Source organism: Panthera pardus, unplaced genomic scaffold (assembly GCF_024362965.1).
Source record: "Panthera pardus isolate Hobbes unplaced genomic scaffold, ASM2436296v1 HiC_scaffold_16, whole genome shotgun sequence".
Lineage (NCBI taxonomy): Eukaryota > Metazoa > Chordata > Mammalia > Carnivora > Felidae > Panthera > Panthera pardus.
The window spans coordinates 3,489,838-3,503,768 of NW_026526721.1; the positions used below are offsets into that span (position 1 = coordinate 3,489,838).

A 13,931-nucleotide genomic window follows, 5' to 3' on the forward strand; every position below is an offset into this window, starting at 1 on the left:
AAAGACCTTTTGAACTGTATCCACGAGAACACGTCCCAGGGACCTAAGGGGTCTGTGGCCAAAGTGCGAGAAAGTCTGAATGGGTGAGCAGGCACCTGTTACACCCCAACCTCACCGTCTACCGTGTGACCTTGGGCAGGGCACCCACGGCCCTGGAGGTCCACGCGACTATGCCTGCAGCAAGCCCGGCGCGGTGCCGGGGACACGGGAGGCACCTGCTGTACGGTGACACAGAATGGTGACACAAGAAGGGCCACTAATTACTCAGAGGGCCTGAAAGACGGCTCAAGTCCAGGGCACAGAACAGGGTAAGCCTCGTCCGAAGGCAGTGCCGGGCGAGGCGGGGCGAGGGCGGGGACCAGGTGACTGATCTGGCTCTGGGGGCGGGGGGGGGAGGGGGGGCAGGTTCCCCGAGAAAGCTGCCCCAGACCGTGAAGGGTGCGGGAGAAGGAGGGCGGGTGTGGGGAGGCCGGGAAGGGGGAGTGGGCAGACAGCGCAGGTGGAGCCGCGGAGGGGAGGCACGGGGGCTCGGCCGAGGGCCCGGTCGCCTGTGGCGAGGGCGCAAAACCGCCTGGATGGGGCCGGGGACACGGGCTCCGGGTCCAGGCCTCCGTCCCACAGCACCACCCTGCCCAGGGTGCCTCAGGCCGCCCCCGTGGTCAGCACGTGGCCTTTCTCCTCAGGTCAAGGACGACCCAGGAGCAGGAGAACGAAGTACAGGTCCGTCCCCGGGGATCTGTAAGCCTCCGGACAACTTCCTGGGCAGGGTCCCCGGCCTCACGGCTCGGCAGGGCCGGGAAAGCAGCTCGGGGGTCACCGCAGGCGCGGGACGGAGAGGGGGGCCCCGACCAGGGCTGGTGGGAGGGCAGCTCCAGGAGAGCCCTGCGTGGACCCTCTCTGCCTTGTCCCGCCCCCTCGGAAGACACAGGAGCGGTGGCTCTGTGGGAAGGGGGCTCTCGTTTTCCTACGGAGGACGAACCACAGCTTCCTTGTTCTTGGAAACTCTGTCCCGAGTGGGGGACGAGGCCCCGCCCGGGAAAACCGACCCGAACGGTGCTACGATCCCGGCCGGGCTGGCGGATTAATCACTCCTGCCACACACCCCATTCCGTGTCACATTTCCTCTTTCCCCCTAAACCAACCCTTCCTCGGTTGGGGAAGAGAAAAAAAAGGGGCCGTGGACTCTAGACCTCGGGCAGGACACACCCGGGGGCCCCTGCGCACGAGCAAAGAGGACGCGCATTGTCCTCCAGATGACTAATGCGTAAGGAACGCTCTGGAGAGCCTCGGGACCGAGCTCCAGGTGCCAGGGAGCCAGCGTGGAGACAACAGGGGACACAGGGACCTTTCCCGGAACTCCGTGGTACCCAAGCTATGGCTGCCCGCCACAGGCCGGGTATGTGGGTGAGGCGGCTCTAAACCCCCGTCCGTCTCACGATTCACTGGTCCTGGCCACGTGGACACGTTGCAAATAGTGTCCTCGGCCCCGGAGGAGGGGGAAGAGGGGGTGAGCCGCAGGCACCCCTCCCTGAGCACGCCCGCGGCGCACCCCAGGCCTCAGCGGACCACGGCCTCGCTCTCACTGACAAGGCGGGCCTGGAGCCTCACACCCGCACAGCTGATGGTAGTCACTTTAAGACGGAAAGGTTACCTTTAGCACCAAGAAACAAGAAGTGAGAAGCTGGGTCAAACAGACCTCAACGTCCCGGGTGACGAAGCCGGCAGCCCGAACTCAGAGCTGAAGTGACAATTAATGCCCAGCACGGAGGGCGTAGCCGGCCTCCTGAGGGTCCCTACCTGGGAGTTAACAGTGGGGAGCTGTGCTGCACCATATGATTTTGTTTTGCCTGAAGCCAAATCAAAGAAGTAAATGCCAAACGTGACCCCTCAGAACAGCTCGTGGGACGGGGACGCCTCGACACCCGACACTTTCAGCAGCTTCTCTCCCACTGGAGGTACTGCCAGGACTCCTTGTCCCTGCCGGATCTCTACTTTGAAAACTGATTTCAAATTCAATTAAGTCAGAAGTGTGGTATTGAGTCTAGAATGGGGCAAAGAATTTGAGTTTCTGGGAGAACACTCTTCACCTGATTAGGACATCCGGTCTTGGGTTGTGCAATGACTTGGTGACATCGTCTAAGGTAGACCTTATCAGAAGGCAGACAAGCCGGCGAGGTGCCAGTCTGCGTCGGCAAGACAGGTGAGCAGGTGCGGCCACGCGGGCTGGGCACCGCACCCCGGCAGGTGAGCAGCGTGGCAGGCCTCGGGCAGACGTGACGTTGCCGGCACCGGGCCAGCCACGCGCACCTTGCGCCGCGGGGCAGGAGGGCAGGTTGGCATGGGAGGAAATCTCAACATCAGTTACTCCAGAAATTAGGAGACGACAGAAAACCCAGCCAGACCTGAAGACAGAAGGTTACCTGGCAAGGGGAGAGCCAGGGCGACCGCGGGCCCGCGCTGGGCCAACACAGCGCGTTCTCTTAACAACTTGCCCCGCGAGGCCCTCCCGGGGCGCCATCTCCAAGGCCGGGGTACTTACGTTCGATGAGAAAGAGAAAGCACACGATCCCCATCGCTGCCACAATGGCCCCGGGCACGACGAAGGATAGGCCCCAGCACGTGGACACCCAGTAGCCGGCAATCAAGGACCCCAAAATGTTGCCCACGGACGTGTGGGAGTTCCAGACCCCCATAATCAAACCTCGCCTGCAACACAACAAAACACAAGACGGCCAATGATGTCGAGAAGCTTCAGTGGACCGGCAGGTGGAGGACAGACGGTGCCTACGACGGGTGCGAGGAAACATCGAAATCAACGGGCGGCGCGGACGCCACCCCCGCAAGGTTGTCTGGCGGGACACGCGTCAGGCCGTGGCACTGCACACCCCTCTCAGGGCTCTGTTATTCTGCGCTTACGAAGAGGAAAGAAGCCTTTCCCTGACCTTCTTGGAAGGCCCCACATTTACATTTGTGCCTCCGAAACTGAAATACAATCATCTGGGGCACCCGGGGGGCTCAGCCGGTTGAGCGTCTGACTCTGGATTTGGGCTCAGGTCGTGATCCCACGGCTCGGGAGTTGGAGCCCCACGTCCGGCTCTGGGCTGACAGCTCGGAGCCTGCTTGGGATTCTCCCTCTTGCCCTCTCTCTGCCCCTCCCCCACTCACGCTGTCTCTGTCTCTCAAAACTAAAAATAAACTTTAAAAACAAATACGATCGTTTGAGGAGATGCCCCATTAGCAAAAGTTCACGTCGAGGACCCCGCCGGCTGAAGGATCGAACCCGGGCTCACGGCGGTGGGTTCTGGCCCTGCTTCCCTGCTTTCCCCGTGGCTCCCAGCGCTGTGTGCTCTCGGGCCTGGCCACACCGTGCGCCATGCAGAAATCACGGACCGTGGGCCCATCGCCAAACACTGAGTGCAGCTCAGGACCTGCCACCCTTCCAGGTGCCTTCCTGTCTTGGGACAATATACTTATTGCTTCACAAGACCCGGGGCCGGGCCCTAAGCTCCGTGTTTCTGCCAGGCTCGCGGGTGACCAGCTGCACAGAACGACACGCTCCCCCAGCCCGCGACAGGGACAAAGGCCCACCTGAATCTCAGAACCCCAGAGTGTCAATCATCTTTGAGAGAGTAGGCTAGCAAAAGCGGCTTTTTCCGCAGCGGATCTAAAGAAAAACTAAAAATGACGTGGTCTGGTTTGCGTCAGAATCTGAAAAAATAAATGGTGCTGAAAGCGGGAGCCTTTTCTCACCTTCCTTTTCCGAACCAGTTGCCGAGGCAGGTGACGACGCTGGGCCAGCCAGTGGTCTGCACCAGTCCGTTGATGATCTGTGACGGGGCAAAGGAGGGCTGACGGCAGGCGGGAAAGCGCACGCGGCCGTCTTCAGGCCAGGCTCACAGGCGCTCGCTTCCCCGGTTCTTTGCAAGTTTGGGCGCACAGCGGGGACTCCCACAGCAACAAGGCAGCAAAACCCTCCTTGATGGGAGCCTCAAGAGCCACAGATGTGTTTTCAGCAACACACACACACACACACACACACACACACACACGTGCATGGAAATCATACATAAGTGCTTTCACTTCTGTGGCCTGAGCCTCTGAGAGGAGAACGGGCTGGACGCAGAGCTCGGGGAAGCGTTTCTCCACGTTTCAACAGCGCCCGGGCTGACGCTCTCAGAAGGTTCAAGAAGCGCGAGCAGGTCTGCTTTAGTCTCGGGGCATCCAGGGTCAAGGGCACGACAGGAGCTGCCCTCCTTTGCCCCCTACAGCGTCCCTGGGCCAGTCCGGCTTGCCTTCCCTCTAGGAACAAGCTGGGACTCTGGGAAGATCTTTTCCTTCCTTCTAATTTTTTATTTTACTATAAAGTGTGAATCGCTGTTGTCATTAAAACAGCCAAACTTGTTCAAGTCCAAGGGCAACATTTGAAAAGCAAATTCCGGACAGTTGGCTTTGATGATTTGACGACACCCTCAGGCTCTGGAGAGCCTCAGAGGCTGGGCATGAGTATTTTCCTCATTTCTCACTTGTGGTCGATGTTTACCCAGGGCGGGGCAGGGCGGGGGCAGTGGCAGACCAGGACAGATGGGCCGGCAGGAAGGGCAGAGCCCACGGCCTGGCTCTACTTCCCTTGGAGCACCGTGAGGCTCTCTCCTCTCCGCCCTGCTGACCACCCGCAACGCCGACCTCCCGCCAGCAGCTCCAGAGTGCTCCCTTCCTCCCACCCCTGCCACCCTGTGTCCCTCCATCGAGACAGGTCAAATGGGCCACAGGACACGAAGTCTCCCACACTCGGGCGGCAGGGCTCCCAGGGTCCCTGCCTCAGTGCCCAGCGGGGGGCTCGGAGGGGGAGGATTTAAGAGGCAGGTCCCAGGACTAAGGGAGGCCTCACAGCTACTGCAAGGACAGAACTTCCTGTGCCAGCACCGACCCCAACGGCAGACAGGACCCCGTGCACCCCCACCCCCAGGCAGCCTTCTCTCGTGGCAGAAAGGCCCAGTCCGATTCATCACAGAAACCCCATCCGTGGGGAGCCGCGGAACCAGACCTCACCTGAGTTACCACGTAGAAGCTGAAACTGTGGATATTGTAGAAATACCCTAATCCAAACAGGGCGGTAAAAGCACCACTGGCCAGCATCCCAAAAGTTAGGTAATACCGAATGGGCAGGCGTTCCCCTATTATGCCACTGAGGACGGAGAAGAAAGAAGCAAACATGAGAAAACAAACACACCCATAACGTGAAGGGTCCGGATCTTTCCGGATGTTTTCACGCTGTTCTCCGAGCTTTCAGAACTCCGATGCGCTACAGTTTCCAGGAAGATTTCATCACAGCTGTCTCCAGTGGAGCACTTATTAACCAGAAATTGGCAATTGGCAACATCTCTTAGGACTTTATTTCTAGTAAAAGCCACTAACTGTCAAGTAATAAACCTCAAACACTATGACTTGCCTGTGACGGTTGCCAATTAAAACAACCAAAATCTCGTCCTGCTAGTTAAACGCGTTTTTCTGTAAACAGCATCCAGTAACTGTGCATAGTGTTCAAACATCTGGAAGGGCAGATGTAGGCGTGTCATGAAAGGGATCAGTTGTGGCCTCAGTTAGTCGCTCGCCCCCGAGCTGTCACCGAGTCCCCTGCGTTAACACGCCGGGCTGGAGGGGCTCTGCCAGCTGCCTTCCTGCTGGCACCACCGTGACCTGGTTTGAAGACAGACAGACTGGAGTGTGAGGTCGGGGACAGGGGGTGACATGCTCCTCTCCACCGGCAAGGTGGCTCAAAATGAGCAGCTGGCTGGAAAGCTCCTTCCCAGAGCCCAGGTGCTCTGGGTGGGGTCGCTGTGGGTGAAGGGCCCAGGGCAGGGTGGCCTCTCACCGCCTTAGGGGAAGGGCCACCAAGGAGCAACGTGACAGTGTCACTTGTTCAGTGCAGAAAACCCAGAATAATCCCAGGTAAATGGGAGGCTTTTGCAGCCATGAGAAACCACGGGTCATATTTTCTTCCACGTGGCCATTAAGGGATTCGGATAAACAAGAAACTTAATGGAGAGTGACCCCTACCTGCCCGTGAACAATGCTCTGGGAACCATCTCCACGATTCTGTCTTTTATCTCAAGAACGAACACACTAGAAAACCTGTCCTTCTGGAGTCCCCAAATAAAGCAATCTACTTAACACCGCACCGGTGACTGAGGCAAATGACTAAGGCAGAGGAAGTAACTTAAAATTAGAAACAGGGGTGCCTGGGTGGCTCAGTCCGTTGAGTGTCAGACTTCAGCTCAGGTCAGTGGTCTCACAGTTTGTGGGTTTGAGCCCCGCGTCGGGCTCTGTGCTGACAGCTCGGAGCCTGGAGCCTGCTTCGGATTCTGTGTCTCCCTCTCTCTCTGCCCCTCGCCTGCTCACACTCTGTCTCTCTCTCTCTCTCTCTCGAAAATAAATCAACATAAAAAAATTTAAAAAAAAATTAGAAACAACATTCAGGTCAGATTTTAAGCTGGGGAGAAACCGGTCACAAACTCAAGAGCGTTCTAGAGCTAAGCAAGTTCTCTGCTTCAACCCGCTGGCTTCAGAGGAGAGAAGACGTGTCTCGGAGGGGCTGGCTGACCTGCCTGGCGTCACGGGACAGAGCTAGTGCCGTCGGCCAGGGCTGACACATGTTCTCCAGTCTTGCTATATGACACTGGGCCCAAATTTAGTCTCTGCTTCCAAGTCGCTAAAGAAAAGGCCTGAGGGAACGGACACCATTCCACACGACATCCGATTCATACCGGGACCAAAGGCCAGGGCGCACCTGCTAGGAAGGTCTGGGCTGATGAAGGCGCCCCCGTATGCGGTTCACCCGACATACAAACGATCCGTTTCCTGAGCCACGTGTCACAGCGTCACTAAAGGGCCATCCAAAGAAGCAGTGTATGCCTTTGTTACAGCCACGAGTCTACTCTGGATTCTACACGAGGCAGAATTTTGTTAACAAACCCTCACTGGCGAGTTTCATGACACGTTATCTTTGCTGATACATAAGCAACAGTAAGACCCTCTTATTTAAAGCCTTCTTAACCTCGACCCTCTTGACCTGTGGGGTCGGGTCACTCTTTGTGCCATAGCATGCTCAGCGGCCCTGGTCTCTGCCCACTAGATGCCAAGCACCCCCTTGTCTGGTTGTGACAGCAACCTTGTTTCCAGATCCTGCTAAGTGTTGCCTGGGGGACAATATCACGCTAAGCTGAGAACTGCATTTAAATACTGTTTTCTAGGGGCGCCTGGGTGGCTTGGTCGGTTAAGCGTCCGACTTCGGCTCAGGTCATGATCTCACAGTCCGTGAGTTCGAGCCCCGCGTCGGGCTCTGTGCTGACAGCTCAGAGCCTGGAGCCTGTTTCAGATTCTGTGTCTCCCTCTTTCTCTGCCCCTCCCCTGTTCATGTTCTGTCTCTCTCTGTCTCAAAAATAAATAAATGTTAAAAAAAAAAAATTAAAAAAATATACTGTTTTCTAGTAACTGGGAAAAACACAGTCCAACCTTTGGGCTTTTTCTTTTTTTTTTTTTTTTTAATTTTTTTAAGGTTTATTTATTTTTGGGAGAGAGAGACAGAGCATGAGCAGGGGAGGGGCACACACCACAGGCTTCCGTATCCATAGTTACACATTCGTTCTTTCAAACCCGTTCTGCAGGGCTATGCAAATGAAATACAGAGGGGCCGTCCACTCCACCAACAGAAAGTGCCTGACCGGGCACCACCCCCACCCTGCACTGGGGTCCAGGGGCAGGTCTGGGTGATGCCACACTCTGGTGGATATCACAGAGAAGCTAACCGCTCACGGGTGTCCCCACGATGCTCAAAGCTCTGAAGATCACTGGGTCTCTGAACAAAAGCCTCTTGAGCTGAAGGCCTTTAGTCCCTATGATTTTTTTTTTAAACCCGGCTGGACTGACACGATACCAGTTTTTAATCAGCCAATCACATATCCTGTTACCCACATAACACTTCCACCTTCCTGGGTCGATGCAGGACGGGGTGAGAATCGCATGTGACCGACGCTGGGAACACTCCGCGGGCCGGGCTCTGCTCTGCGCATTCTACACGGATTAGCTCATCCTCTCCTGCCATGATCCGGGGAGTTAACTAACCACTGTTGTGCCCATTTCGCAGAGGGGAAGCTGAGGCCCAAAGAGGGGCAGCACTGAGTCGGATTTATTCCCAGCTGCGTGTCTCTGGGGTCCGTGCCCCACCCACAAGGAGGACGGTGAGGTGCCGTCTGGGGCGAGCTGGGCAGCCAGAGGGACGTGCCCGGCACACACCCTAAACTGCTGTGACCCTAGTGATCCGGCTCGTGTGAACAGATGGTGGCCCCAGGGACAGAGCAGAGGATCACTCTGCACACGATCCCCGGGAGCTACCAGCACCCTGTTCCCGGCGACCACCCCACGGCAGGGTTAACGGTGCCTCCGAAAGCCCGGGGCCCTGAGAGCCGTCCCCGGACGGCCCGCCCTGAGCAGCACGACATCCGGGGCGTCTACACGCACCGCTCTGCGGTCTCGTGTTGATCAGCCCTGCAGCACACTTTATCCTCCTCTCTGAGAAGAGCCGGGGCGGCAAGCAACCCGCAGACATGTCCTGCGGCGAACGGACGAGAACGACGAGCATCTGAGAAGCAGGCAGACCTACCTCAGGTACATGCCGATGGCGTAGGCGCACAGGAACGAGTAGTCCAGGGCCCCGAGCAGCTGCTGGTAGTTGTCCTGGTCTACACAGGGGGAAAATCGGCAGGAAACAGTGAGTATGGCCTACTTCCACTAAATACCAGTCTGTGTTCTGGGGCCGGGTGACAAAGTGCACATGCCTGCTCTCTACACTTGGGCAGCAGACGCAGAAGGAGAAAGGGACGGTTCTGAACACAGAAAATGTGGCAGGACATCCGGTTGGCTTCTGGACAAAGGGAAAGAAAGTTGCCACATTCTCAAATAATCACTAACTAGACGTCATCTGGATTAGAGAAAATCCCCACCGTGCATGGGGAGCATGTGGTTTTTTTATTCATTTTGCCTCCCGAGTTAATCTGGCTTTTCTGCAGCAGCCCCGGGCCAGCCCCCGCCCCACACCTCTGGGGGCTCCCTCTCCTGTCCAGCACGGTCCCCGCTCAGCAAAGCCTGGCCCTCAGCCCCGACAGATGCAAAATACAAGTCCTCTTGAGCAGATTTCCCCAGAAAGAGGATCTCCCGGGCGTCGGCAGGTGCCGCGGACACGGTAGCTGCGGGAGGAGGCGAGCGGGTGACAGGACGGAGCTGTCCCCGGACAGGCGGTCACGTCCGGGAACATCGTTAGTGCCGCCCAAATCGGTGAGGCTGCCTGTCGCTTTCAGCACTGGCTGTCTAGCCACGCGAGAGGCCGCAGGACGGCGCGCGTCAGGATCGGGACGCACAGGGGTGGACAGACGGAGAGCTCACCGAACGGGGCCCAGCTGCAGTCAGTCTCGTTGTCTGGTGGCTGCTGGTGGGGGGTGTCACTGGCCCTCTGGCTCTGGCTGCTGAATTCGACGTCCCCCTCGTTCAGTGCGGCACAGTACCTGTGGAGCTCACCCTAGGACATCAGCAGAGACAGAGAGCGCGCTCAGGCCAGGTTCAGGGGCTCGCGGCATTGGAACAGCCGCCCCCTCCTTTCGGTCTTCCCAGGGCAACCACGCTCTGGGGGAGCAAGGCCCCGCCGAGGCCTCTGCACGACCCACCGAACGCCTGCACGACCCATCGGGCCTCTGCCGCTCCCAGCCCCGAACTCACACACAGCCAACACAGGCCTGTGACGGTCGGGCGGCGGAGACGCCCACGCAGCTGAGAGCCGCCTGCTGCCAGCCCGGCACCGCCTGCCACACTGCGAACACGGCCTCATCGTGCCAGATTCACACCCAAGTAAATGCCCCGCGAAGCCGGAGAGCAAGGCACAGGTCCAAGCAAAGAGGAGGATGAATCTCCCATCAGAAGAAGCCTGACGTGAGGAGCACAAAGGGCAGACTCGGTCGGTCACTGGAGGACAGAACCTAGCCCCAGGTGGCAGCGGTGACACTCACTCACCAGCAGGAGGGCCGCGAAGGGGGCGGGGCACGCGGGGCCCGGAGCGGGAGCTGGAAGGGGCCAGACCCTAACCTGGGGATGGTTCGAGCTTGCGCATATTTGCCAGGCTAGACGCTTCAGATCTGCGGGTGTTGACATGTGCAGATCCCGTGCCTCAGTAAGACAACAGCACAGATGGGGCACAAGGCCACCGACCCACCAAGTTGTCGGCGGAGCCAGCACGCGGGCCAGGGGCAGAGGAGTGTAAGGCTCGGGGGCCCTCTGGCTGACAGGTGTAGGGGCCTGCGGAAGTCGCTCCCACCCGCCTCAGTGTGCCCGCCTGCAGACAGGGCTGGCCCCCCTCAGCCGCAGAACTTAGCGGGATCGGTGATGCCGTTCTGGGGCATGGACGCACCAGGGAGGGCCGGAGGAGTGGGCACCGGGGCTGTGTGCAGGGCACAGGGGACGCAGGGTGCTCCTTACAAGAGGACCTCCCCTTCCAGAAAAGGGCCCGTCTTGCTACGGGGGAACCTCCGCCTGTCTGCCAGTCTGCCTCTCAGCCCCACGGTCCATGTCTCCCCTCCCCAGGTGCCCCTGCCGCCCGCTGTGCATTTTCTGGGTTTTTCTGCTCCCAGGGGCTCAGATGAAGTAATCCCCCAGGTGTGAGTGAGGGCAGAAAGGAGGCAACCACAAGGGCAGGGAGTGGCCCTTAGTGGGAGCAGGGCCCCAAGCGGCGTTCTTCACGGAGCCGCAGCGTGAAGGCAGGGGTCTGGGGCTCACGAGGAAAGCTGGCCCCAGAAAGAACAGCGGCCACACGTCCTGCCCACCGCCTCCTTCCCTGGCACCCGTCTCTTCCAGAGGGAGTCACCAAAGAGGCTCCTGCGAACGGCTGCCCTTGCCAGGGCTGTGGTCAGCCTGGGCTGGAGGCCTCCTGGTTTTGCACGGACACACGCCACCGAGGCCTGGCAGGGCACATGGGACTCAGCCGCTCTGTGGTCCCGTGGCTTGTCATCAGCACTGGGCGTTCCGCTAGCATTCAAACCTCGCCCTAAAAATCCTCCACGGGCTCCGCTTTACAAACTCAGTCGAGTCTTTGCAAGACAGCCTTCCTCTCACCCTCCGGGGGCCGGAGGCCGGCTGTGCTGGCCTGGATCTCGGAGTCGCCCTGCCCTGCACACAGCAGGCGGCCCTTCCCCATTCCCCCGGGTTCATACTTGGCTCCTCCTCTCCCCGTAGAAGTCACCCTTCCCTGGGCCAGACCCCGTGCCTCACCGCCCTCGCTGTCCATCCGTCGCCGAGAGAGCCGCAGGCGGGCCGGGCGCTGACCCGCCTGCCGAGACGGAACGAGGGAGGAGGTAGCTGTGGGCCACGGCTCCAAGCGGGGCTTCCACATCCCCTGGGACCAAGAAAGATGAGGAAGGATCCCTTCTTGTGTCATAAACAAGCAGAAAAGGGTTTCATCTTGGTTGTCCTGTGATGAGGGGGACTCTGAGCGGGGACTCCGGTGCCACGGGGCTGGCCTCCCGCTTCTCCCCTGGACTCTCAGAGGGCACAGCGACTTCACCAAGGCAGGGGGCCCCCTACTCACTCCAGCTTCTGGCGGCCGTGCTGAGCCCTTCCCCAGCCCGCACCCTTCCCACCAGAACCGCGATCTGCACCCTCTGGGCGGCCGAAGGGCTGCAGGAGAGCCAGCAAAGACTTCACACTGGTCCCGAGGATGCTTGTTTCTATCACCACGTGCTGGCTGTCAGCCACCAGCTTTATTCCCATACCCGGTGTGTGAGCGAAAGTTAAGGATGAATTAGGCCAAGAGGATCTGATCAGAAAAACCCTCAGCAGGGGAACGGGTTCATACCCTGGTGTGACACCGACGGGGGGCTAGTCCTTGGCCCTTGCCAATTTTTACGCGGATGTTTCCACAGGTAACAAAATTAATGGACGTGTGACACCAGGCGGTCATTAAAAGCCAAGCAATCAGGAGACTATGTGGCCTGGAGTCTCCAGGTACACGACCCTCCAGGTTATTTACCACTGCCCACGTGCCACATGGCGGGACAGCAACAAACTACACAGCAAGTGCCACGGGGATTGGAAGGTGGGGGCGGGGGCGGGAGGGGCTGGTGTCCGCAGGATGGGGGGACACGGCAAGCAGCCACGAAAACAGCCACGGGGCCACAAGGCGGGTGGGGGTGGGGGAGGGGCAGGCGGGGGTGCGGTGCGGGTGCTCTCTGTCCCATCTGCAGATGCATCTCCAGCCCCGGCCCCTCCCCCAGTCCCCCTACCAGTGGGCAACAAGAGGGAACCACGTGGGATCAGCGGGCATCATGGCCTTCCGGAGGCACTGACGTTCTACACGCGCTCACATCCACGCAGACTTAGGCACACATATCTGTACGTGGACGCACATTTACTGAAGACTGTTGTTTAAGCCTCAACTTGAGCCACGAGCCTCATACACTCATTCCTCCCAACTGTGGGGGGGGGGGCACCTCCTGGGTTCTCAGGTCTGCCAGGCCCCAGTGATGCTGCTGGTTCTGGGTGACTGAGCAGAAAACCAACCGGGCGGGGACCAGGGCGGGGACCAGGCCGGGGTCAGGAATTCAGGGCGGTGACGATGGGGACGGCAGGTCAGAGTGGGATGCCGGCCTTGTCAACGCCCCCAGGAGAGGGGTCGTGGTTGTGCCCCCTGTAGACGACACAGTGAGAGCTCAGATTAGAGCACGAGTGCCTGCATGTACGTGTGAGTGTGGACGTCGTCCACATGCAGGGACACGTGTGGTTAGCTCTCTGTGGTCCACCAGGTGGTGTGGCCCGTTCACTTTAACTAGTCCTTTACATTCCTTTTATCAGGCTTTGGGTTAAAAGAACTTGCCAAGGCATTATCCAGAGGAGGTCCTAAAGGAGAAAGGAAAGTTCCAGTACCTGCGGTGGTCTGAATGCCTGTGTTCCCCCAAATCCCTGTGTTGAAACCTGCCCCCCGCCCCCGTGATGGAGTAGGAGCGGGGGCCTCTGTGAGGATGGCAGGTCCCCTACGTGAGGACACGGGGAGGCGGCCATCTGCAGGCCGGACCCCGCTGGCTCCCCGATCTGGGACTTCCAGCCCCCAGGACTGAGAGCAGTACACGTCTGCTGCTGGTGAGCCACCCAGCCCACGGAACTTGCTAGAGCAGCGTGAGCGCGGGGACAGGCTGACCTCGGGAAGGGCGGCGGGCCCTGCGTGTGCTCAGCTGGTCTGCGGGAACCACTGGCACCACAGGACCGCGTCGCCAGCCCACGCCCGCTGCCTCAGGGGCACGGAAAGGGGGCGGGGGGCTTTCTGCTCCTGTGCATCCTCTGGTTTTCAAACACGGAACCGTTCTATATAGACATTAAGTACACCTTCCTCTCCCCTCTCAAAATAGCTCTAGAAATCTTCCTGTGTCACCTGGTCTGGCTCTGATTAATTATCGTTTTGTTTCTTAATACTTGTTTGTTTACTTTTTGAAGTTTATTTATTTAAGTACTCTCTGCACCCCACGTGGGGCTCGAACTCACGACCCCAAGATGGAGAGCCGCACGCTCTTCTGACTGAGCCCGCCAGGCGCCCCTGTGATTCTTTTAAGCGGCTGCGTATATCAGCTTATGGACTGGCCATAATTTACTCAAACGTTCTTTCACCTGCTGACTGGGGTCACATAATATGCAGGATTTTTCCTTTTTCTTTTTGGAATTGCAAACACTGCCACAGTGAAGACACATTTGCAGATTTTAAGGACGGCGGTGCTTTCGGTTAATGGGCAAGGGTCCCAGAGCGGCTGAAGGGTGCATATTCTATCTCGGAAGAGATACGGTTCACAGAATGGTCCCCAGAAGGCGGGAGCCCGGGGTCCCCACTGCCAGCGCCTGGCCGTCTC

General features: G+C 58.8%; 1 protein-coding gene across 8 annotated transcripts in view; it reads right to left on the reverse strand.

Annotated features, from left to right (window-relative positions):
* SLC37A1 (solute carrier family 37 member 1) overlaps positions 1-13,931 on the reverse strand; it is an 81,697-nt gene that overhangs the window by 33,140 nt on the left and 34,626 nt on the right. For all 8 annotated transcript variants that reach the window (XM_053903031.1, XM_053903030.1, XM_053903032.1 and 5 more), the window contains 5 exons: positions 9,439-9,571; positions 8,660-8,738; positions 5,050-5,185; positions 3,751-3,827; positions 2,540-2,706 (listed from right to left, as the gene is read on the reverse strand). In XM_053903031.1, the coding sequence (XP_053759006.1) occupies positions 2,540-2,706; positions 3,751-3,827; positions 5,050-5,185; positions 8,660-8,738; positions 9,439-9,571 (592 nt within the window). The remainder of the gene's footprint in view (positions 1-2,539; positions 2,707-3,750; positions 3,828-5,049; positions 5,186-8,659; positions 8,739-9,438; positions 9,572-13,931) is intronic.